This window comes from Lepisma saccharinum, chromosome 8, assembly GCF_977018435.1.
Source record: "Lepisma saccharinum chromosome 8, izLepSacc3.1, whole genome shotgun sequence".
In the NCBI taxonomy this organism is placed as follows: domain Eukaryota; kingdom Metazoa; phylum Arthropoda; class Insecta; order Zygentoma; family Lepismatidae; genus Lepisma; species Lepisma saccharinum.
In genome coordinates this window covers 48,303,400-48,331,298 of record NC_139236.1, presented here as the reverse complement: position 1 = coordinate 48,331,298, position 27,899 = coordinate 48,303,400, and the positions used below count along the sequence as shown (strand labels likewise).

Sequence of the window (27,899 nt, the reverse complement as noted above, 5' to 3'; positions counted from 1 at the left end):
ATCACTCTATACTGAGGAGAATGCACAACTTTTTTAGGTTAATTTTCATCTGCAGAATAGTCCGTGTTTCTATAAGTATCTCTATCCTATAAGCCTTTAGAATCAAACATTTTGTCCACATCTTCCGTTTCCTTTGGCCCGCTTTTAACCCAAATCAACTTGAAAAAATTGCAGAGTAAATGGTATTTAGTAATTATTACATACTTACGACGAGTAAGCATGGTACAATGTGACATCATATTGAAGGCATGATATTGGACACTCGCAGTTCAATCCATAGTCTTTTGCTTCAAATGTGTTCACTGGTTCTAACTTATCTGAAACGAAATTAAATATTGCAATATCACCTAAAGACAGTTACGCTAGTTCGTCATTATTGGGAACGAATTACTATTGACGAAAACAGGCCAATTGGCGTACTTTATTTGCATTTATATCACGCATCTTTTGCTGCTTTGTAAATATAAATTAGTTGGCGGAGTCTAGTACAGACTCACAGGCATGTGCAGGAGTTTCTGATTAGTATAGTGTTAAACTTTTGTCCCTGTTATAACTTTTGTGATGAGAACATTATAGTAGATTATTTTAGATTGAAATTAAATACCTTGCCCCTAAATACAAAGTGATGTTATTTTGTATCACTTTAATAAAACTGACTTAAACCTACACTCTGTCCAAGGAATCTGTTTCAGCTATAGAACGAAAACAAGTCCCCTGAACAAGTATACCCTCTCCGAGCTAACTGTGGAGCAAGGCCGCGCATAGCGTCAGAGAAGTGTGGAAAATCTATTAGCCACAGCGAAGCAGTAGACGCTGATGTGCCGTTCCTCTCACGTGTTCATTGGTGGAGCCGTCTCGCGTCCCAACTTGCGCAGATTCTTGCTTTCGTTTGCCTGTTCCATATTTAGCTGGGACAGAGTATAGTGATCGGAGAGAGTTCGACCAATGAACCTGAGATGGAAAAGGAGTATGAAGGGGACAACGAGGCTGTGGCTACCAGCAGTTTGCAGCAGTGCGCACTATTTTGTTCCGCCCACTCGCATTCTCCCCTTCTCCACCGATTTACGTGGCGCTGCCCACAAAACTACTGGGACGAAGTAATAGACTCGAAAATTTCATGAAAGAATTTTCGCGACGAACAGTCCTCCAAGTAAATTGCTCAATAGACAGTATGGGGTCGCAGCATTGCTGTTGGCAAGCAGGAAATCTCCTAGAATCTAGATTGATTAGTGGTGTTCGATTTCTATCAAGATATTCTGGCTTGTAGGTACAGTCACAAGCAATAAAAAAGGAACTCCTAGATTCTGAAATACTCTGCGTTATGTGTGTTGCCTAACTCTACGGCGATAGCTGGGTCATAATTTTCAATGACGACTTCTATCACCGCTGCAAATTTAGGCAACACACATAACGGCTTGTAGATAAGCGAGTGGATCTAGGTTTCAATGTTTTATTGCCGGTGAGTGTACTTCATATTTCCATAATGGGGCGATCCTTTGTGAAGACAGACAAATGCCAACCGTTCTTCCACATAGTACACCCTAGATTGCATTTTGGAGACTCTAGCAGCTTGACTCATTGTCAGTATTGCAGCGCATAATAATGAGGTATTTGTACTAGGGTAGAGCGAAATAAAGCCACTATTGTCTAATTTGAAAAACGGGCAGTGCTCAAAATATGTATTTTCACTCCCTTACAACACATATAAAGTTTCTCTTCGATTTCTTCACTCCTACAGTCTTCACTTTGCAACAGGATAACGCTCCTTGGCAATACATAGACTCAATCAATGGGCGTCTACTGTTCCACACATATCACCCAGAGCAGGATCGTTTTCTTTTAAATGCCACTGTATCAACTTCCCTCCGTCTCAACTCCTGATTTTCACAATCCTTGTATTTACTCTTAAACAAAATTTGAATTCAACTTTCTTATATTGCTCAAAACAGAGCATTTTAAAAAATAAAATAAAATAATTTCTTCTGTACCTTCGATATTGTCTATACAATCCATTCCTTTTTGATCACAGAGATGTTGATATCCTGCAAATAAACTAAAGTCACGAACTTGATTTATGTCATAGGAAAATTCATTGTTAAGAGACATCCAATATACATACTCGAAAATATATATATTTACCAGAGACGTAACTAAGGATTTCGTGAAAGGGAGAAAATAATTCAAAGGAAGTTATTTCTTATATTCTATTAGTCCTCTTGCCTGAGCAAAAAGGTGGTTATAACATACACCAACTAAATTCTAGTTATACCACTGACTTATCCGGTCATAATAATAAGTAAAAAAAACTCTCTAGCTTTCTTAAACCCAAAGGTTTTGGCTACGCTACACAAGCCATCAATCTGTCCCTATCCTGGGCAAGATCAATCCAACCACTTCCTTCCTTACAGATTTCCTAAAGCTCCATGTCAACGTTATTCCTCCATCTTCAATTTCAATTTTCCTCTATTAAAGGGCGAGATTCAGGCGCCGGTTGTTCTACCACCTAACCCCGTGTTCTACACCTAACCCCAAATCACATCTTGGACTTCCTACTGACCTCTTGCCATCAAGTTTCCCATAATAACAATATTTACAATAACAATGCATTACAAATATTCCTTTTGGATTAAATAAATATATATAATCCCTATGTGTTTTGCGGCAATGTACCTTAACCTCGTGTGATACTATGACAATATTATAAGTGTAAAGCTTTGAATCAACAACAGTTTGAAGATAAATTCTAAACTTTACATAGGAGTGTACGAAACTTCGCAAGAAGCTAATTATCCCTATATTAGTGTACGTATGATGTTTACGAGATGGTCTAGAATAAGCAAAGTTCCTTACCTAGATAAGACTGCCATCCTAAGATCTATCGAATAAGTATGTGTTGACTTTGCTATTTAGTAGATGAGTTTGGACAGTTCTGCGGATGACCTTGTACAAGGTTAGTTGACACTAGGGCCTATTTTGGCAAAAGTTAAGCTATATTTTCATATCTTCCGGTGGATTTAGTTAATCTATAAGTGTAACAAGTAGTGGGATTGACTATAATATAAACTCGAGAAATGATGAGGTGTTCTGACTGAATAGAAATACTTAAACCTAAGGCAAAATGTCTATAAAATTTTATTGTTACCGTGTAAAACCTACGATTTTTGTAAAAAAAGCTTTCGAGAAAAGATGACCCCCCTCAAATTGATGTGGCTAAACCTGAATTTGCTAAAATTGCTGTTTATAAATTTGTTAAAATTATGGCTTTTCTCGATATTGTTTTTTGGCCTAAGCCACCCACCAACACCTACACCCACCTACACCCACATCTACACCTACCCACACCTACACTAGGGGGGATCGAAAAAAGCAAATTTTTTATGATGCTTTTGGGGTAGAGCGGAAAAGTTGCTTCTATACATAAGTAACTTCTGTTCAAAATTTCACCACCCTAGGATAATGTCTTCTGTTCTGGCAAGGGACGTGAAATTTCAAAAAATTAGTAAAATCGGCAATTTTTTTTTTATTTTTGAATTTTTTTTTCAAATTTCACAGCACGTTGCGGTAGTGTGCAAAAGTTGCACCTATGTATGGTTAATTACAGTGCAAAATTTGGCGCCCCACGGACAATATGTTCTGTTCTGGCAAGGAGCCTGAAATTACCCAAAAATCGACAAATACACTGTTTTTTCATTATTTAACTAACATTTATTAAACATAAACCAGAATTGTCATACACTCGCATACTATTAGATATAAGAATTAAGAAATAAGTATTCAAAATTAAAAGTACGAAAATGTGTGTTTTGTAGGTAATAATAATGTAAAATATGTGTCTTTAGGTTTTGTACTGTCTCTTGCACCTAAATTCAGGCATGGCCTTTCTCGATTTCAGAGTGAGAGTTCGGACATTGACAATGATCATTTAACAGGTCTTTACTTCGATGGCCGACGTGACAAAACATTGTCGACAGAAAAGGAGGATGATAAATACTACCAAAGAACAATTGTAGAGGAACACTTTTCCTTGGTGAAACAACCAGGATCTAGCTACGTTGGTCATGTTACACCAGCTTCAGGATCAAGTCTGGCCATTGCTGAAAGTATTTACGACTATATCACAGCAGAAGTGCCCGGAGGTTTAAACCATATTCTTGTTCTAGGGTGTGATGGAACGGTCGTAAATACTGGAGTTCACAATGGGGTACTGCGTCGTCTTGAACTGAAGATCGGGATAGCTGTGCAATGGGCTGTTTGTCAACTCCATTTCAACGAATTGCCTCTCCGCCACTTGTTCGAGTCCCTCGATGGTCCCACCTCCGGACACAATTCCCACACTGGTTGCATTGGAAAATGTTTGAAGGCGTGTGAGCTGCTTCCAGTGGTAACATTTGAGCCAGTTAACTGCACCTTGCCATCAGATGATATATCCACTTTGAGTAAGGACCAGAAGTATCTGAGGGATATTGCTCTCGCCGTTAGCTCAGGCATGTGTCCTCCAGGTCTTGCTAAGCGCGATCCAGGTCCCCTAAACATGTCCCGTGGTTGACAACAGCCAACAGGATATTAAGACTGTATGTTTCCACCACGGAACCATCAGACAACTTACGTACCATAGTAAAGTTCGTTATCAGGGTGTATGTGCCATCTTGGTTCCGCATCAAAATCCATCATTCAATTAAGGATGGAGCTCGGCTTCTTTACCATTTCATTCAGTCTTCCAGATACTTGGATCAAGTTAACCGCAACGTCATCGACCCAGTGATTTCTCGGAATGCTTACTTCGCATCTCCAGAAAACATTCTGTTCGCGATGCTGACTGATAAGAGAACACATATCAGAGCCCTTGGCATTCGAAGAGTCATAAAAGCACGAGAATCACGTGAGACGGTTGGACACGTTGGGATTAGAAAGTTCGATATTCCAAAAATAAACTTCGAAGCAAACGACTATATCGAACTAATTGACTGGTCGTCCAGCGAAGTAACTCCACCACCAATACTCGATGATGTGACTACAGAAGATTTGAAAAGTATGCTGAAAGAACCAATACCAATTGACTGGACTTTTACAAAGTTCCCATGCCACACACAAGCTGTGGAAAGAACAGTAAAATTGGTTACGGAGGCCTCAAAGAAAGTGTGTGGTCATAAAAAACGGGATGGATTTATTGACTGCACTCTGAAATCGAGAAAGGCCATGCCTGAATTTAGGTGCAAGAGACAGTACAAAACCTAAAGACACATATTTTACATTATTATTACCTACAAAACACACATTTTCGTACTTTTAATTTTGAATACTTATTTCTTAATTCTTATATCTAATAGTATGCGAGTGTATGACAATTCTGGTTTATGTTTAATAAATGTTAGTTAAATAATAAAAAAACAGTGTATTTGTCGATTTTTGGGTAATTTCAGGCCCCTTGCCAGAACAGAACATATTGTCCGTGGGGCGCCAAATTTTGCACTGTAATTAATCATACATAGGTGCAACTTTTGCACACTACCGCAAAGTGCTGTAAAATTTGAAAAAAAATTCAAAAATAAAAAAAAAATTGCCGATTTTACTAAATTTTTGAAATTTCACGTCCCTTGCCAGAACAGAAGACATTATCCTAGGGTGGTGAAATTTTGAACAGAAGTTACTTATGTATATAGGGAACTTTTCCGCTCTACCGCAAAAGCATCATAAAAAATTTGCTTTTTTCGATACCCCCTAACCTACACCCACCCACACCCACACCTACACTTACACCCGCACTCACTCACACCTATATATATTTACTTCCGGTCCACTTCTGCTTTATTTTCGGTTTAAATTTAGTATATTAATATATTAACTCAAATATTTTAATTTAGGACCAGGCTTAACTTGTTTATCTAATACTAAACACAATATAATATGCAAAAGTCTTCTAGAATTGCTCTTTTACTCTCTCATTTCTTACATCATAAACATATGATTTTTCACCTATAAGAATAACACTACATATGGTGTCATCAGGAAGTGTATCATGGAATTCACAGATAATATTAATGTTTGTCCTGTCATTAACCACAACTTGTTTTCTTTTTGAGGTGTTGATGACAAACATGGGTCTCTGTGCTTTGAATTCATCTGGTGAGTAATACATGTCAGTATTCCCAATTGTGACTCTTTTGTATGATGTAAATGCTTCATATAATTTGAGGAAATTATCCTTGGACATGTTTAAATTATAATTTTCTCTAGGAAACACCTCATTTCTACCATTTTTAAGATATATGTTCTTAATGTTGCAGTTATCAAATTTACTTGAATTTTTTTCTTGATTATTGTGTCTTCCAGTCTGAAACAGTACCACCACAAAATCTGGCATGTCATATTGTATACTGGAGAATGAGTTTGTAGCATCAAATTCATAATAGCTACCAGTGGCACGCTTTTGCACACATTGATATGTGTAAAATTGTAAAAATACGTGTGGATTTTTTAGTATATTTGCTTTGTATTTAAGAGCATAACTGGCTTCATATTCAACAACTGGAATTCTTAGCTCCATAGTTTGAATAAGGCATTTGCCTTCATCAGGTAGGGTATTAGGCAAAGCTGCCCCAGTAGAGTTTAATGTACTATACCTCATCAAAGTTATTATCATTGGCGGCTCTTCTAAATGTAATTCTTAAACCACCCTTCCACATAATATCTTTGTAATCTGAGAAGAATCCTGGCAACAGGCGCGTAGGAAACAATACTGTGTGGCTCAGCCTCAAATCCACCTATCTTGTAGTATGAGGCCTCGGTCTTGGATAATTTTAGTGTGGCCAAAGCAGTAGATGTAATACCAAGATAGTCTACTCTGTTTATAACAACACCATGTTTTCTGATCTCGATTTCAGAGAACAGATGTGGCACAAAATTGTCTACCAGTCTTATATTTGAGTTAGCCGGATAATCTGTACCATTGAGTTTTGCAACATCAAATTTGATATATAGGTCTGCTCTGTGAGGGTGTACAAAACCATCCCCTACATCAAGTTCAACCTCAATCTCTGTGTTAGCTTGATTTAAATTTGCAAAAGTCCTACGGTTTGGGGGGAATGATTGTAACTCATAACTCTCAATATTTTCCATTTTATTTATTTTATTTATTTATTTATTTTTGTATGTATTTTTATTTAAATATTAATTTCTATGATAGCAGTTGTTGTGGCTCCAGGAAAATCAACTAATTCTTCTTTTTCATTAGTGACCATCAACTCAATATAGTCTATTTTATTATGGCACACAGGAAAATATAATGTTGGTGATGGAGTGTAGATGATTGGTTCCATAAATTCAGAGTTAGGTTTAAATGTTGCAATAATGCCAGTTTGTTTGTGAGTGCCTATGCCATCTGATTTGGTGATCATACCCTCGGCCACATTACAGTGAATATTTAAAGTTTCTATGGCTAAGAATTTAGGTATATTAATAGCAGTGTGTTTAATGGCTGGTTCAAGTTTTGTGTTGTTCTCGAATCCTAATAGCTCTCCTATAGTACCCAGATCCACTATCTCTGTAGCAGACACAATTTCTACTCTGTTAGTAACAGAATTTTGAGTTAATACTATACCTCTTGGTAACTGAGCATTTAGAGTAGACAGATTATACTGCCCTGGAGTGATGACAATGTTTTGGTCACCAACTGCAATTTTGTTGTTATGGTGTGTAATATTGGGGATCAAGTACATGCCATAGCATGCTCTGAGAGCTATTGTTTTGGGATAAACTATATCATCATGTAGTCTGAGTTTCAATATTGAATTTTGGCTGGTAAGATGGAATACCCCCCATGATGTTTTAAATACCACAAGGCTTTTTGAAAATTTTCAATTGATGGTTTATTTATTTGAGATAGATATCTAAAAACAGATAAACACAAATGTCCACAATTAACATCTTTGAAGTTTTGAACACGGGCATTATTGTAATAAAGATTAGTTGATTTTAGATATTTTACTAAATTTTAGGTGGAACACCTCCAAATGAATCAAACACAAATGCCTCATTGTTTAAATATTTAAGATATCAGATCCAGTGAGTGCCTTGATTTTTCTACTTATCCAAATTGACCATGCCACACTCTTTTCTGAGTGGTTTTTCTGGTAAAGAATCAGACATGTACACACCTCTAAAATTTTTGATGCCCAGTGGTTTGATTAAAGCTTCAATGTCTTGGTTTGTAAGCGGCTCTTGTTTTTTAAAACTTATTTATGGCTTTCTTAAGACCTTTGCCTTGTTTTTCTATGGCCAGATTATGGCGCTTTTGTTCATCTAATTCTGCCTTATTCTTCTTGGCATCTATCACTGTTTTTGGTATGGCAGCCGATCCCCCAGCCAAGCTTCCCACAGCCCCCAAAGCAGCTAAAATAGCTGGGATACTAAATATAAAACCCAGTATATGTGATTTTTTTCTGGAATGGTGTATTTTTTTTAATTGGGGGGTACTAAGTAATAATTTCATACCATGGCCCTTGGCAAGACAAGAACTTTTCTTCTTGCGCTGCTTTTTGGTTAGAAGACTATCAATAGTTCTAAGATTTTTAAGACCTGCATAAGGTATTTGATATATAACACCCTTGGCTTTCATTGTTGGTTTATTATATACATATTCTGGGATTCACTAGTTCAATTAAATTGTATCTAATTTATTTAATTTTTTACAACCCCCACCCCAGTTTTTGTTTGGTGTTCATAGCTATGGTGGTCCCCAATGCTGCAATTCTCTCACCCAAAGAAGCATCTTTGCTTATAAATCTACCAAATGCAGCCTCTTCTAATTTTTTGTCTGCCTCATGTCGCTGGTCAAGATCGGTATGTGTGTTGTATGATATGTCATGGTCTCTACAAGCAGCATCTAGGGGATTAACACCAGGGTCACCTCTGTTTAATCTATGGCCCAATTTTGTACCGGGACCACAAAACTGATAGCCTGGTATGTGTAGCTCAAATGGCAACTTGTTTATAATGTCATTAACCAGCCCTCGACCCTCAGAGATATTCCAAAATTTGGGGGGTAGAGTATTAATAATTTTTATAAGATATCCAATCCCCTTAGTGTCATTCACTATAAAATTAGACAATTTGGTGCTTATCATGTCCATAATTCCAACCTTTTCATTGTAAAAAATGTGGTTACCAGCATTTTCTTCCCCAGCTATTACCAGCAACCTATCTACGAGTTTCCTGACATCGTCAAACCAAACCAATTCTTTAGGCAGGGTGTTGTACTGTTTGATCCCACTACCTGTCTTGATCTGTGACCATATGGGCTTAATTAAGTTGTATTTTGCTCCACTGCTAGACTTGACACTTTTTTGTGTGGGATCATTGTTCTGGTATAGAGCATCTGATTTTATTAATATTTCCTTGTAGTGCTCATAGTCTTGTTCTGTATAGTTGCCAGGTCTTTTACGAGTCATCAGTTCCCACAATCCAGGTGTGCCAGGATACTTAACAAAAGCACCTCTTTCTCCAAAATGAGATTCTGAATATACTATTAGATCATCTCCCATAAATGTTACCCTAAAATTGCCAATTCTATGTATGATGCTACCATCATGCTCTGTGTCAGCATATAAACCAAATACCTCATCTTTGTTGTCTTTTGGTGTGCTTAAATATTTTTGAGCAAGAAGACCCAATTCAATAGGATCCTGACTAGCCTCAATTCTTCGAGGAGGAACAGGACTAGGTGTATGAATACTAGAAAGTGGGGTGATTGGATAATCTAATATGTTCCTAGCAGCTACCGGCACAAGCTCTGTTATCAAATTTTGATTCTGCTCTGTAACAGTTTTGATATTTTTACCTAGTTCACTAATAGCATCAATAATCGGCTGTTCTGTGCGCTTGTGTTGTTCATAAATACCTCGGTTTTCTGATTTCCATCCCTTAAATCTTTTTACAAGATAATCTCTTAATTTAAGATCATCAATAATTGGTCTTTTCATGGTTATTTATATATGTTTTAATATCTAGAAAATTGTTAATTTTATTTCTATATTTACCACTATTAGGTTTCCTTGTCATATCAATTGTGACAAACCCATTGCTGTCCTGGTTCCAGCACCTACTGCAAAACTTAGAAAAATCATTGTAGCTCAAGTCCCCACCTACATATTCATCATGTATGTGTTTGAGGTTGGTATGGTCTTGATGAAACACACATATAAAATTGCTGTTGTCTCTTATCAATTGTTTTGTTATTTTAGAAAAAGTCTGTGCCAGGTAGAAGCAATCTATGTTTTTATGTCGCCCCTGTGTAAAAAAATTTCTAACCTTGTTTTGGTTTTCCAGTATAATATCATCAAATACAACTACAGAGTTATCGAGACAGTCATCGAGTGGCTTAGCATCTGATTCAAAAGTGGCTATATCCAGTCCATCATATAGATTCATCAGTTGCTGATATTTTAATTGTTCTAAACTTTTAGAGAAGATATACAAGTGCCTGTTTTTCCAGTCTAACCAGTTGGGTGCCAATATAAAATTATCAATCATTAGTGTAGTTTTACCACAAGCCGATGGCCCAACAAAAGACATCTAATATTATCAGGTAGCAAATTACAATTTTTCTTAGTTTGCTGTTCAGGATCTGGTAATCTCTTTATAACATCCCAGGTGTTTATATTATCACTTTGTCTGCCTCGATCCAACTGTGTTCTGGGAGGCCTAGCCATTTGACCAGTATTTTATTGCCTTTTTTGCGAATAACTTTTTCTATAAGATATGTGTCCGGCTGTTAATTTTGTTAAGTTCTTCTTCATAAAAACTGCCTTTGAGAATTTCACCTCGGTGATCTTTTATTGTATATGTGTTACGGGTCCCAGGTTTAACTTGAACCACTGTAAATAATTCGGTACTCCAGTTTTTTGTAAAACCTCTTTTGAATAAGTGCTTATATTTGCTAATTCTTACTTGATCACCAACCTTGTATTTAGATTTTCTAGTTGTTGGTTGGTATCTAGGATAGTAAACAGTACTGATCAATTGTTGCTCATCAGATGAAGTTACCTCAGAGGGTTTCATGTTGATTGTAGTGTGAACTGAATTATTATATCTATCTAAATGTTCTGGTAGGATAGTAAGCCATTTATATTTACCTTGAAGAGTAAATTGTTTATACATATGATTTTTTAGGGTTCTGTTAAATCTTTCCACAATAGAGGCTTTGAGATCACTGTAACTTGAGTAATGTTTTATTGACTGGCTTTTAATAAATTGTTGGAACACCAAATTATAGAATTCTTTGCCATTATCTGTTTGTAGATAGCGCGGTGATCTTCCACTCTGATTAATAATTGTCCTAAAAGCTTCTGTAACACATTTTCCAGTCTTAGATTTGAGTGGCACAGCCCAGGCAAATTTTGAAAATGTATCTATAACAGTAAGTATATATTTGTAACCTTTGTTGATTTTGTCTAAGTTTTTCAGCTGTCCCCCATGAGGGGCCATGTCAACCAAGTCACACTGCTATAAATCATCTATGCCTTTTGTAACTACTGGTAGTCGCTTATAGTTACGTCTAGCTGGTCTGTGTAATTCATCAACAATAATTTGTCTAGACATAGTATGTAAATAAGAATATTGCAACTATAGGGTGTTCAGCAGCAGATACCACAGGATTTTCTAAATATAATTTGTCTCCTATTTGTATATGAAATTCAAGAGAACCATCATCTTCAACATAAGCTGTCTCTAAAGTATTGGGGTCTGTAAAATCCTCTAACTCTACACTGGTGACTTTTGGTTTGTCGTCAGCATTTGTTATTGACAAAGTAGGATAGTGGTGTGCCTGTGGTTGTAGCCAGTATTTGATCTTGATTGGTCTGAGTGTGCCTCTAACAAAAAACTGGTAATAAAATTGTGCAGGGGAGAGCATATATATTTTGCCACCTGGTGTAAATGGTGAATCATATTCTTTGTTGGGGATACTGTACATTTCAAGAATTACTGTATGCTTAGGATTTTCGATTAGACCAGTTATTTATTTTTCTGCTGTAAGCAATCTACTCGTTACAGATTCAAGGTGCTCATTGATAGTCCTAACAATCTCATCGTGACCTGATTTAATTCTTTAATCCTGGTCTACAGCAAGTTTTTTGTATTGTTGCACAATTTCTTGAAGCTGGGTGGTAAAAACAGACAGAGCATTTGCTTGGTTGGATTCCATGGTCCCTAGTTGTTGCTTGATGTTGACTACAATTTGCTGTAAATTTTCAACAACAGCCAATTTTGAATTTTGAGTTGTAAGATCATGAACTTGTCTTCTAATATCCTCAAACAAAGCCTGGAGTGCATTAATATGTTGATTGGTTGGTAGAGTAGCCACTGTCTGAGTAAGCTGTTTGATCTCAGTTTGGATATTCTTGATATCTTCTGATTATAGTATGCGATTCACTGCTCTTTTAATATTTTTAAGTTCCTGTGATGTAGGCAGATTGGCGACAGTATTCTGCAAAGATTCAAGTGCTAATTTCACATCATTTAATTCACTAGCGTCATCCACACTACGCATAGCATCTTGAAGCAAGTTTATGTCTGCCTGAGTAGGTGTCGATTGTTGTAAAATTTCAAGTTTTGTTTGAATATCATCGATCAAGTGATGAAAATGAGATAGCTCAGATTCAGTGTTGAGGTTTTCAAGTTTGGTGATCTGTTGCTGGACACTGACAAGGGTGTCTACAATACCAGGCAATCGAGATTCTAGAGTTTCTTGTACATTTGTCAGATCACTTTGTACTGCTGCTATGGTACCCTCAAGATGGGTTATGGTACTTTGAATTTTTCCAAAATCTTCATATGTCTAAAGTTGCAGCTTGATGTTGGCAACACTACGAGTTATAGAACTCAGAGCATCAGAAGATGGTAAGTTGTTCATAAAATTTTCAAGTGTCTCAATTTTTTCCTTAACCTCGGCTATGGCATTGTTCAGAGGGTCCAGATTAGGTATTTGTAGTGATTGAATTTGTTCTTTTAGAGTGGAAGTTACTAGATCAAAATCTTCTTGTGACTTTATGCTTTTGACAATTGTTTGGAGCTGTGTCTGGACACTACCAATTTGCTCTTCTAGTTGCTGTTTTAATTGCTCAGAGTTGGTATTCTGAGTCTTTAATTTAATTTGAAGAGTCGCTACAGCCTCCTCTAAACTTTGAAAATTATCTAATGTTGCCAAGTCAGTATATTTTTGAAGCAATAATTTAAGTTTTGAGTCAATTTTAAGAAGAGGGTCCATGCATTGTGATTGTAAATTTGTAATTTCTAGTTGAAGACTGGCATTGAGTGTGGTTTGTAAAGCTTGTAAATCACTTCTTAATTTTTTAACTCTGACATCAAGCATCAGAATCTCATCACTGTGATCTTCGCGCCTTGTATGGCCAAATATATCATTAGGCATTTTTTGTTTTTTGTTTTAGTGGTTATTTATTATAAAATATCTAATTCTTAATTCTATAAAAAAAGGTATAAGTTTGTCATAGTATCCCGGGACCTCAATATATAAACAGTCACCGGCAGAGACAGTATATACAGTGCCAGAAATCATGTTTGAGTGCTTAATTCTATAAATATTTCTCCCTACTGAAACCTTGACATCACCGTCGGGAGTTGTAATAAATTGTAATTGACCACCTATAGGTAATTGGTAGTAGATTAAATTATTATTAAATATATATAATGTTTTACCTGTTTTATCATCAACATCTGTAAGTATGCTATTCAGATGAATAATTAAGAAACCACTTAATTTAGATTTTATATCAGGAGAGGGGGCTGGTGTCGGGAAGTCCATATTATCTTGTTTTTTAAATCCAAATAAGTTCATCGGCATGTTTATTTATTTTAAATTATGCTCTGCAATTGGGCATTGTTTATCACTTCTCAAGTCACAATGACCCCATGGTAGAGTATGTAATCCACATGATAAAATACATCTCTTATCGTCATGTGGGTCCAGAGCCACTTTTCTTACAACATTTGTGGTCAACAAATGATCCATACTCTGGATTCTACATTCTGATGTTCTGATTAACCTATCTGATTTAAGACAATCTTCATAATCTTTAAATTCAAGCTCTTTGTCTACAGCTACTCTACCAATACCCTTGGCTTTTTTAGTAACACCACCACTACATGTTTTAAAACTATACATCTTGGCCCTTAACCCGGCAAATCCTACAATAACATCGCCAAGTGTCTCATCTTTTAACTTACCAGGCACCTTTTTGTTGTGGGGTTTAATTTTTGTATGTTCACTAGTATCAAAATATTTAAATAATTCAGGTTGAGATATATCTTTATAAACATCTTCTGTTTGAATATCAAGAATAAAACTATCTGTGTCCATGTACATTAATTTTATACTATTACCATAAAAAGGTTTCAACACATCATAATAAAGTTTTAACATATGTAATTTGGCTAATTCTAATTTGCCACCAATTTTTTGCTCCGGCTGGGGTCGGTAACTAATTTAACATCAGTATGTTTTCTAACATTTTCTATAGTTTTGCCATATACTGAATTTACCATTAATTTAAACAATGTTTTATCAAATTGGCTCACTGCAAGTGTTCGAAGCTCGGTGTTCGTATCAATATATGACTTTAACCATCTCGAGTGCCTGAACCTCAAAACTTTGCCAACTTTGGTAACTTGAACACCATGATCTATTAGGAACTGGAGGTTTTTGTAATATATAACATAATCCTGTTTTGGCTCTAGAGTCATCATCAATTTCTTTTGTTTAGAACCCGGTGAACACTTAACCTCAGGAATTGGGGGCAGATCAGAAAACTTGGTGTGTAAATCATCAGGAATTGTCAGATCAACCTCTAAGAATAAACCATAATCATTATCTTCAAAATCCTGAAGATCCTCAATATTAAAATCTTCAACCCACTCAAGCCCTGCATATGGCAATTTATACATCTTAGCATAACCATACAAGCTATTGGCATCCACATAAAGTATAAAATTTGATGGCAGTGCTGGATCATAATCAGGAATATATTTGTTGTTGGCTCTAGTATATCTTTCAGAACATTGCACCATGCCTCCTCGTATACATTGTTCCATAAATAGATACATATCCTGATTCTGGATCAGATCCAATTGCATTTTAGTATTTAAAAACATGGCAGACCATGCTAGGCCTGGAGCACTGTAGAAATACATTGGATCCAGTTTATAATTTTTCATGGAAGATTTTCTAAATGCCTGAAGTATATCGGCTAAGAGAGTCACATCAAGTTTTAAATATGCCTTATGATAATCACCAAGTGTCTGGCATTTTAAGTTGTCCCACATCAACTTAGCATGGTGATAATCATCATCAGTGATTCCGGAGGCCCTGAGTTTACTATAAAATGCTTTTTGTGGTGGCAAAGCACACTCATCAAATTTAGAAAAATCTGTAACATAATCATATGGATATACACCTTTTCGCCTAATTAATTTCAAGTCCTGATTTGGAAACATATCACAAGTAATTTTAAATTGGTCATCAGATAATTGACTGGCCAGAGTAGCCAAGCTAGCCGACAAAATTCTGTATGAATCAAGAAATCTTAAGTGAATAAGAACACCATTAACTTTAATTATTTTGCTAATAGATATATATTTCTCATCATTTTCTGCTAAAATATTTAAATTCTGCTTGTCAAACCCCTCATACCTGATCAGATGATGAAAATCATAATTAGATGCACCATGGCAAAATATTGGGACAAATTTTGGTCTCTGGATCTTAATATTACAACTATTACACAGAGCCATTAAAAATTTACCATCTGTATGAGAATGGTGTTTCACCTTGATATTTGTATTTCAAGATTTAAAATCACATATCGGGCATTTTTCTGCATTGTTAAAATCTTCAATCTGATCTTTTGTTAAAGTAATCATAGGTTTTGATTTTAATAAGATATTAGATAATATGTAATAACACTCATTTTCTATTCTATGTGCAAATTCTTTGATGGCATTTGGTCCCATGTATAAGTGTGGTTTACTAGCAACACCATTTTGTATAACTATATAACAAAAACTAGAAGGTTCATGTAATTGATATGATGTAATTGAAGATTCCTCAGGATCTGGGCTACAGAATGCAAGAGGTTTCAGGTTTGACTCAAAATCACAAATTATATATGCTGGGTGTTCCAACAAAGCTTCAAATTTTTTAAATTTGGCATTTTCATTTAGATTAGGCATAACCATATGAACAGGTTTATGGTTGCCACAGTATTTTAAATGTTCAATTAATTTGTTTTTAGCAATTTCTACATTATTTTTACGAACCCCATTTACCATTTTTTGACCATCAAATACAGTTAAACATCTTCGGCACAACTTAAATATTGCTTTAGATTTGTCTAGTTGTTTTCTGACTAAAGCTTCAAGATTATGTATTAAAGTATAATGGTATGTGCCATCCCCCTCAATTAAGAGTAAATCAATCGGAATAGCCAAATTATCATCAAGTGTACTAATTCTGAGAGGTTCTATCAAGCAATTGCTACGACCAGTGGAACAAATAAATACATTAATAGATAATGGTTTACCATTGATATCTCAGACCTCAGACTATATTTTCTATGGCATTTTGGGCATATTATTGTGGGAGTTCTATATTTTTCCGGATTGCAATTCTTTTGGTGCCTAGCCCAATTAGGGTTAGATATATTCTTATTGCATTGATTACAATATTTTTGATTTGACATTTTTTTATTAGTTATAAGATTTCTTGGGGTTTAAATTATACCTCTATACTTAATATACAATATTAATTAGATTTAGCAGTGTGCTTTTATATTTATTATATATATTTAATATGTTAATATTTTTAATTTTTGAAGTTGGTTTTATATATCAGATTTCTCGGGATTCAAATCAAAATTTTATACTTAATAAAACTATCACAAATTATAATGTCAACAGCTTACATGCACGAAGGTAGAATAAGTATTGATCCACAGAAGCCCTGACCTACAAAAAACACTAATCTACCTCAATTGCATGTGCAGACAGGCATAGAAATAGCAATGACCTAATAGCGTGTGTTATGTATTGATCTTGGATAACACACGGAAACAGATTGCAACAGGTGCAAGCCAAAACTTTAAATATAAACTAATTACAACTGGATATAACAAATATCAGACTCTTTTATATAAAATATAAGATTCTTGTTCAATATACTGGAAATATGTTTAATAAAAATAATAAGAAATTCGGTATATCAAACCAAACAGAGCTATAATATGAGGAGCACTGGAACAACACGTCTGTACTCTTTAACTATTCTCACAATATTAACTATTATAGTTAGGTCCAGCTTTTTATATATGTATCCAAACCTGGTCTGAGAAGAAATAAAAAACGGGAAATTCCCGAGAATTTTGTTTTTACGGGAAATTCCCGAGGAATCATACTTTTTACGGGAAATCCCCGAGGAATCATACTTTTTTACGGGAAATCCCCGAGGGCTTTTTACAAAAGTCTTGGATTAGACAAAATAGCACACTGTAATCAAAAAGCTCTTAAGAGCATCTTGGCTTAGTTTTAAGTGTAGCAAAAACAATATCGAGAAAAACATATTTTTAACAAATTTATAAACAGCAATTTTAGCAAATTCAGGTTTAGCCACATCAATTTGAGGGGGGTCATCTTTTCTCGAAAGCTTTTTTTACAAAAATCGTAGGTTTTACACAGTAACAATAAAATTTTATAGACATTTTGCCTTAGGTTTAAGTATTTCTATTCAGTCAAAACACCTCATCATTTCTCGAGTTTATATTATAGTCAATCCCACTACTGTAACAAATTGCATAACCATACTACGATCTCTAAACCCTCGTACTAGGGTGATTAACAAGAGCTCAATTTTTTTAATATCTGGCTTGGGAATGTTCTATTCTTAGGGTCATGTTACCCCCCTTGTTGATTGGTTGAGAGTGTACTTAGCTTATGCTCCGAACAGTATCACAGCCAGGTGGCTAGGTCCTGTTTGAGAATGGTTCCTGAGTTTTGGGTTGGTGCCAAGGTAGTTCCTTAGTAGTAGAAGAAGCCCGCTTCTGCGCCCGCAAATGATGCGAAAACCAGAAAATGATGAGCTAGTGTTGCCAACTCACCCCATAAAAAATTCCCATTTGATCTCTCACGAGTTAAACTAACCTACAACTAGTGAGTTGGCAACACTGATTTCATCATGGACAATCTGTTATGAACTGAAGTAACCTCACTCACTCAATCGATGTTGCCAACTCACCCCCATGAAAAAATTCCCCCATACAATTTTTCAGAGGGTTAAACTAACCTACAACTAGTGAGTTGGCAATACTTATGTGATCATGTGCGATCTATTTTGAACTGACCAAGTCAGTGTTAGCAACTCACGTCATAAGAAATTCCCCCCCCCCATAAAATATTTCACTAGTTAAACTAACCTGCAACTATTGAGTTGGCGACACTTATACGATCATGCGCGATATATTATAAACTTTGTAAATTTCCGAGCACAAATTTGGCTATGTCCAACAGTTTTCGAGATAAACCTACTTCCAGTCGCCATTTTGAATTTCCGAGTGTAGGTTGTATTCATATTTTTACTTATGTTCGAGTGTACATTACAAACCTGCAAACAGATTTTGGCTAACTCCTACCGTTTAAGAGATAAACCTACTTCAGGTCGCCATTCTGGATTTCCGAACATTGTTTGTATTCATATTTTTACTTATCTTCGAGTGTACATTACAAATCTGCAAACAGATTTTGGCTAACTCATACCGTTTAAGAGATAAACCTACTTCCGGTCGCCATTTTGGATTTCCGAGCATAGTTTGTATTCATATTTTTACTTATCTTCGAGTGTACATTACAAATCTGTAAACAGATTTTGGCAAACTTCTACCATTTAAGAGATATACCTACTTCCGGGCGCCATTTTGAATTTCCGAGCATAGGTTGTATTCATACTTTTACTTATCTTCGAGTGTACATTACAAATCTGCAAACAGAATTTGCCTATCTCTCTGTTTTAGAGATATTCCAAATATATATATATATATATATATATATGATAAGCGACAACAACAGAGTCATCTATGTGTAAATGTCTGAACTCGGTGAACACTTGGGAACAAATCAACTTTTTTCAATACTACATCATTTTAAAATCTCTTTGCCAGCAATAGGGAATGGCAGTAAGTGTTAGACAAATTGTGTGAATTGTCGGTTTCTTCGATTCAGATAAATGGATCGAATTGAAACTGGGATATTTAGAAAATGATTGAAAAGTACGCAGCGATTTTTGTTAACTGAGACCGAACTGTACCCTGAGTGCGAGAATATATATATATATATATATATATATATATATATATATATATATATATATATTACCATCCCAGTCAACAAGGTAACGTTGTCAAAACGTTGTGGTAACGTCAGCCCCTAACATACCTAACGTTGCTACAACGTACAGTTTACGTTGACACAACGTTGTGCAACATCTATATATAAAATAAATGTTTCTTTGTATGTCTCTTATGTGTTCCTATACCATTCATCGGATCTATATATTCAAAAATAACATATTTCTTTGCATGGTCAGAAGTACACAGTGTAGAGCAGTCAGTCCTGTGAGAGCAATAAAAAAATACAGACGTCCTGTCACAGTGGTTCTCTTGAATTATTTAAGAGCCCGTATCAGCGTCACTCGAAAAAAGCACCGGACAGATGTCAAATTTTCTTCCTAGTCTTACCAATATTGATTCCATTTCCCCCTTCGAACGCAAATCCATTGCATGGTAGACCGTTTGAGACTTTACTAGTGGGAGGGTTGCTCTGTCGAAGACAGAGGACAAATAAACAGAAGAGAACAGAAGACAAGGTTCCCTGTCCGCTACTCACCCCCCACCCCGCCTGGAAGGTCAGGCTCTGACCATAACAGACCTTTCTTTTGAGCCCGCACGTTTATAACTCCGAGCCGAGAGGGTTACTGTGACAGGACAACACTTTTTCCGAGTGTCTGAAAGAAGAAAAACACACATTGACGAACATCGCAATACAACTTACATGTAATAGAGCCAAGGACTATTTACGGGAGGCGGGGTGTCCAGGGAGTCCGAATCTTCCACGAAAGACTTACGAAGTACTAAAATTAAATTATGTAAATATGTTTGTTTTGTTTAGCATCTGTCGTATAATCGAGAGAGGTGTATTTCCGTCAAACTTATTGTAAGGGAAGGATTACATTGGGGTCGTACAACTTTGGATGACTGTATCAAAGAAGATTTATACACACCACTACCTAAGTAATATGCTTAAATATTAAATTAAGAGCTTTACTTTTCGTCAAATGGATCTAACATTCTTTTCCGTTATTCAATAAATATTCAATTCCTTGTCTGTTTCACAATCACCTTGCCAGGTCAGTTGTTTTTATACAAATTGAAGCGATCTTAACTATTCATGAGCTAGATAATGAATACGTGCTGTTATATTCCTATTCTTATGCCATCTTTTCCCATTCATGTGATAACAATATTAATTAATATTTTAATATTATTAATTTAATATTACTGTTAATTTAACTTGTTTTTATTATTAGAAGAAGGTACCAATATCATAGGCGTGCGCAGACCCTCTGATAAGGGAAGGGCAAAAACCTTGAAAATTAAGTGAGATCGGCAAAGAAAACCTCATTTTATCTCACTGTTTTAGTTTTTTGCATTGACGTGATATATATATATATATATATGTGTGTGTTCGCGCGCGCAAGTATATATATATATATATATATATATATATATATATATATATATATCAGTAGCGAAGCGTAGTCTTACGACGGAGGCAAGCAATGTTTCAGTACAACAAAACATGTAGTACAATGGCACGCCAAGAGGGGGATTAAAGGTTTATAGCCTCACTGGCCCGGTCGCGGGATTTGTCAAAATATCATAATAAAATGACGGTTCTAAAAATAAACCATATGATCCTCAAACGTCACATTTACTTTCGAAATTCCAGGTAACGTTATTCGTATGGTAGTAAACGTCTTACATATGCGAACTTTCCGCATACGACTAAAGGGGTACGTAATTTCTTATTTATTTATTAGTACTTTTATTTGTTCATTATTTTTTAATGTGGGCAAACGGTGACCAAACGGATTTAGGTAAAATAACTCATTTATTTAATTTACACTGCGTGATTGTAATTTAGGATTTGTGGGCACCCTAAAAATCGCATTCGGAGTCAAACATTAAAATAAAAAGTTTAAAGAAATTTCATTTCAAACCAAAGAAACACATGCATAGACGATGTACTCACCACAATAAATTCCAAACTCCTTTACATATATAGGAAATTTCCCGCTATCGAACAATTCAACAAATCTTAGGTCCTCAAGGTTCTCAAAACGTGAAGACACTCCCATGCTCTTTCCACAACTGGAAAGCATCCACGCAAGATCACTTTGGAAATCTCTGAAACGACCGAAAGTGATACCAACCTATTTCCTTAATTTTATTCATCATGGGAAGGAAAGATATATCAGTTTGGAGATAGAAATTAAGCGATGGAATCAGAATCATTACAGCAGAAAGAGTATATACATAATATTTAAGTAATAAAGTGAAATACAGAGGCGTGTCCGGGGCCGGGGGAGGGTTGGCCCCCCCTTTGGCCCAGTATTCCTATGGAAAGGAAAGTCAAAGGCAGGAAAAGATGACAAAATGAGGAGACTACTACAAAAAATCCTGGGAGCACCACTTGTGTCATAATAATAAAACTTAAAACATGTTCTTGTGTTCATAATATGTACAATGTATACGATTTAATTGTGCTGTGTAAATATCAGTAGAGAGTTCTTTTTAGATAGCTTTATTTTCACCCCAAGTTTTATTCAAAAGCAGTCAATTTATTGAATGTGGTGGTAAAATTTGTGAAACAGCTCACTTGAATTACTGTGTAAATAATTTGGCAGTTGCAAACACTGGTGCGGTCAACACTTTTGACCAGTGGCGAAGCGTAGAGTTCCTAGCAGGGTAGGCACGGAAGTGCGATAATTTCCATTAGTTGCTTAAATCTATAAAAAGAAAAAGGGGCTATGTCATGGAGAGTGGTTCAATGTCTCTCCAGACCGCTTCTTTACTTGCCAGTGGCGTGACGTTTTCAAAAGTGTTGTTACCGGCCATCAGCACGATAATTATGTCTTAGACGTTCTCCCCCACCCACCAGATGTCATCGATCTAGATTTTTGTTCATTTCTGTTTTTTTATTTGTTTGTATTTTTTCAACCCCTGATTTATGCATGCACCTCTAGAAAGAACTACCAATCATGAGACATCGCGAAAATCCAACGAATAGTGCTCGAGCCCTGTTGTCAATTCTTCATCACTTTTTTCTAAATTTATTTATTTATTTTGCAATTGAGGTGAAAAGGGCTAGAAGAACCCCATAATTTTCGGGTCAGTCTGACCTTTTTGTGCCGTGAGCAGACGACAGAATTCCGCACTTTCAGCGACTGTCAGTTTGGTATGTTCTATTGCTGCCAACTTAGTTTTTGTAGCAAGACTTCCTCGCACCGAGGAAAACACCATTGTTATCTGTTGTCTAACTAAAGGAATGGTTGTAGTTAATTCCAGTCTTGGCTTTCTAGATAAATGAATTTCTGACACCTGTATGTGCAAGTAAACATAATTTAAATTTTGAATATTTTCGTCTCATTTGTTCTGATCTATGCTAATCGTGACGATGAGAATGTATGGAGAATGAATTATAAAGATGACCAGGAAACATTGACATGACCACAATTAGGTCACCTGGCTTCGTAACGTGTTAGGATGACGACTACGGGGCTTTCAAGAAAAAACATAAGTAAAGGTGACCTCTCTCATTCGGTGTGTATACTTCGCATCCTAGTTTGTTCTACCCCTTGTGTTAGTAGACACCTTTACGTGATAACAGAACATAGGATCCTTGTTTGGGACCCGGCAACACGACAGGTTACTATGTAACATATAAACAGGTTATAATAAATGTAGTTGCTTGAGAGAATAGAATCCCAATTTTAGGCGCAATTTAGCTCTTTTCTGCCAATCCAATGTGACAACACTGGCCTGTTCCGCCAGACCTGAAACAGACATGCCCCCCCCCAAAAACCCCATAACCCTCTTTGTCCTAAACCCAAAAAAAGTCTTCCCTTGCATTGTAATTTATTTGGCCGCCCTCTTCTCTTGTTATCCCTTCAGGGTAAACGAAACTGCCTACCTCTTCGCTTGTGTCGGCTGCATAAAAAAATATCTGCTTGTAATATTTATTCAACGACAGTGTTAACGCATTAAATAACGTTTCAACAACTTTGAATGTTTTAAAATATTTTGCTGTCACTTGCCACTGCTACTTGCAAAGGAAAATATACTTGAAAACATTTTAGAAATGATTGTTATAAGAAGGAAACATGAAAGACCAAAAGTGGGTCCTACCTTACTGATGATTACATCTTCACTCAATTAAGAACTCGATTGTTCTTGTTGTTCTTGCATTTCAGTCCAGCACTTCTTGCATAAATCTGATCGCTGCACACGACACCAATCAAAAACAAAGCTCTACCGCCACGAACCTCGCGCTCCGAGCCAAGCGCCGAGCTCCCTTCTAGCGTCGTGAGCAGGAGGCAAGTTTTCCCAGAGGGTGAACGAACGGGGGAATCCCTGTTCACGATAAAAATAAATTATTCTATTCCCAGTGAAAGTAAAACTACTTTGTAAATATAAGGCGTAACTATCATTTTAATTTACGTAATTTGGTATGAAGACTTACTTTACAAATATAAGTTCTTTGGACTTTCTGTTTACGCTACGGTGTTGGGTGAATCGACAAGACCATCAGCACTCTGACCAGAAAACGAAGTCAGAACTACAGTACTCCGTAATTTTCAATTGTCGATGAAAGGAAGGAAAACCTAAGTTTCGTACAAAATATGGAGAATGTACAATGAAATAGAAGTCTCTCTGCACGAACACAGGCTAATGTTTATAAAAAATGCCGGTACACCACAAATTTCCAACCCTGGCGGAAATGCAGTGTTGCTGATATGCTGTTCGTCCTAGTGGGTAACACCGCGAGGCCGGCCTCAGGAGCACGTTATAAGCATACGTACAGTACTCGTAAGATTAGGCTTCCCGCATGTACGACCGTAGGACGGAATGTGAAGAGAAGAGGCCCCAGCAAATGTGCCTCACTCCGTGGAAAGTTCGTATACTGGACAGGGTTAGAATTTTTTTGTAATTATCATAAATGAAAATTCCAAACTTTTCCATTGCATTACATATGTTTTGACGAAATAAGTAAATACACCTTTAAAAGAGTAATGGCGAGGGTAGGCCCGGCCTCCTGGCCTCATAGGACGCTTCGCCACTGCTTTTGACGTAATTTGAGCTGGACCGAGCTGGACACAGGGTACAGACCAAGGTCCGTCGAATCTTCCCTCCCTCCCTGGGGAAACTCTTCACGGGGGTGCAGACATTTCACTTACTGGAAACACAAACCCCCGCTCTTTACCATCTCGCCCGAACTCCCAATATCCATTTTTTTTACGCGTTTTACAATTCGCGAAATCTAAAATAAATTGTAATATAAAATGATATATATATATATATATATGGAATTTAGAACAATGATAATAACTTATTTTAGTTATTTTATGACTAAGAATTATTTTTATATTCGCGATCTTGTTTACGTGTTCATGAAGACAAATATTCTTTACTCGTAGTTTTTGGTGGCAATATATCCTTCTGCTTTCGGTTGAGCTCGGCTATTTTCGGGAATAACGCAAGCTCAGCAAGCAGAGCTTTTGGTGTAAGCGTTGTGGACGGGTTCCACTCGAATTTCATGCTTCGCCATGTGACTCCTTCAGGTGCGTTATTTTCCCGCAGAGCAGCCGCAAGCATTGAGGCTGGTGCTTGCTACAGAGCTGATGAGGGAGTTTGCGGCCGTAATTTTTCGCGAAATCGAGTGCGATGGAAACTAAATAAGGCTAAAACATTAAGTACATTAAATGATATTCGAATAATGCAAGCAGTGCTTGCATTGCTTGTACTATATCTTCGCCTCTGATATATATATATACCTAGGTATTAACATATTGTTTAAATACATTACGTAATCTATTCATCCGCCCCTTAACAAACCAACAGCAAAAATTATATAGATTGTCTCTGAAATGTGAGCGCTCGTTTTCCTCCAAACCAAACTGTTAGGCTATAGCAGCAACTGTCTGAATTACTTATTCGTTCTTACTTTCTATCTGGTAATTTACAATGTATTGGAGAAAAGAAAATGCGAGCGAAGGGAGCAAGAAAATTTTTCGATCCAAATTTTTGAAAGTTGAAAACAGTATTGATTTAATAGGGCGCAAAAAAATTCATTGGACTGCATGGCATTCTCTTTTACAATTTTTCTCAATCAGATTGTTCGGCGCCCAGGGCCAACTCCCGCTACTTCCTAGCTACGGCTCGGAAGTTGACAAGACTGCAAGAAAAGCAGGTACCCCGAGCGAAGCGAGAAAGAAAATTTTACGAAATGTATTTTTATTTGTATAAAATTTAAAGTCGAGGGGACAATTGTCCCTCTGTAACCCCCTGCAAGTGATCCTGACCGTCTGGAAGAAATAATGCAAGATGGACGTGAAAACTAATTCCGTCTTGAGTATCCTTTTGTCCTGCTACTAGTAGATTCTGCTAGTCTTGCTTTCTTTTACTTCAATGATTTCCGTCCAAGGTTGGAAAAAGGCATAAGCAATGCCCCCCGTCCCATTGTGGTTGCGCCATTTCCTTTTAGAGTATAATATTGTTTAATAACAGCGACAATATTGCTCTCCACTAAATTTCTAGGTGAAAGTATAATAATATGGAGGCATGGAACGTCTGGAAGGGGGGGGGGGAAGGATGACCACACCTTGAAAACGAAGGTCAACCTAAAAGTATATATTTCACAAGTATAATTACATTTCAGTCATAGTAATTTATATTAATTATTATGTAATGGGGACGCAGGAATGCGATAATTTCAAATTCAAGTGGTGTTTTTTGAGGGGACAGCACTAGTATCGGTGTAATATGCCCCATGAAAGAAATACCTTTCTTGTCCCTTTGTACAAAAATCTGCGAACGTCCGTGATTAGGGGGCAATCCCCCCCCCCCCGCCCGTGCACACGCCTCTCACCAACATATATGGAATAGTTTATAACATCGAGTAGCAGGATATCTCTCATGTATGGTGCTGTAAACTAGGGAAATAATGACGATGTTTTGTAGTAGTGCATAGCTATTCACCCTGTTGCGACACATGTGCAGAACAGGCGGAAGACATTCTTTTGTGTTTTCTGCAGTTTGTGGATTATCCTAAGTGAGATGATTTTGATGTTCTTTCTTTTCTTAACGTAATAAAAACGTGTCTTACAACCTAAGGCGTCATGCTTTGTGCTCCGCCTGAGGATGAATTGTATGATGAAACTGATGAACGAGATTCGAACTCCCGGATGTGCTAACCACTTCATCACGGAGGCCAGTGCTAATGCACATGAACATCAATCCAAGTTAGCCATTTGGAATCATTGGGAAAGTCGTGTAGTTAGTAAAATGTGTACTTTTAGCATTTTTTATACAATTAAAACTATTTACAGCCAATGCATATTACTCATATTGAACCGGAACGACGAATTTGTGAATTTACTACAGGACTTTTCAAACATCCGCAGATAAGGCTAATACAGTTTCTTGTTCATATCTATCATAGTTATCCTGAAATACACGTATGTCAGTTTTCACGCAGCTTACTAGTTTCCAGATATGCTTGATTCTGTTAACTGTACACTCCTCTTATTCATAGTTGCGAACTATCTCTCCGGATCCGAGCATGCATGTGAAAAAGAACTAAATCACTCCGCCACGGGGGGCAGCAGCTTTTCTGATTGTACAGAGTGTCCGAAAAGTCACGCAACCCGGTGTTAAGACCGTATAACGGAATAGCGAAACGGAATGAGAAGAAACGCTTTCCGCCAAGAGAATGCCCTGTATATTGGGAAAATTTAGAGAGACAAACGTATGTAAGAACATGCATGTTTTAATAACAAATAAGCAAAGTGTTGCACAAAGGCGGAAAAAAAATATTTGCAAATCGTGTATATTGATGCTCAGAACTCACTGAGGTAAATTATTGCAACATTTCACAATACCGACGAACAATTTGGATGGACATCTAATGAATTTGACAGAAAAAGAACTTTGACGAAGTTTCAAAAACATTGCAGAAGGGAATAAATGGGCTGTTCCAAAAATCGATGTTTTCACAATATTACGAGGGACACTGGCAACACTGTTGGTGTCACGTGTCACTAACGGACGTGTTTCACCCCAGGCTATCACACTAGGGCACTTTTAACGTCAAAGGAGAAAGTTGGTTATTCTCGAACATATGCAATAAATTACATACACCTTGCAACCCTGAAATGTGGTTTCAATTGGATAGGTATGTCAACAGCCAAAATTCCAGGCATTGGTCGACAGAAAACCCACATCAGTTGCATGAACTACCCTTGCACTCTCCGAAAATCGGTGTATGGTGTGGAATATCGCGACGTCTTATTGTGGGACCGTTATTCTTTGAGACAACAGTCTATACTGCTGTGTACGGGGATCTCATAATGCAATTCGTTGCTCTCCTGGAAGAAGACGAACGTGATGTTTGGCTACAACAAGATGGAGCAACTTGCCATACATCTAATGAATCTCTTCGTATGCTGAGAGAATTTTTTGGTGATCGTCTAATATCCAAGGATTTATGGCCCAGTCGCTCGCCCGATT

At 36.6% G+C, this 27,899-nt stretch overlaps 1 protein-coding gene across 1 annotated transcript in view; it reads right to left on the bottom strand.

Annotated features, from left to right (window-relative positions):
- Positions 1–204: 204 nt before the first annotated feature.
- The window catches only part of LOC145991772 (bile acid-sensitive ion channel-like), a 67,098-nt gene continuing 39,403 nt past the window's right edge, over positions 205–27,899 (bottom strand). The window contains exons 2-3 of the mRNA XM_083127823.1: positions 1,989–2,042; positions 205–317 (exon numbers count right to left, since the gene is read on the bottom strand). Coding sequence (XP_082983949.1) covers positions 205–317; positions 1,989–2,042 — 167 coding nt within the window. The remainder of the gene's footprint in view (positions 318–1,988; positions 2,043–27,899) is intronic.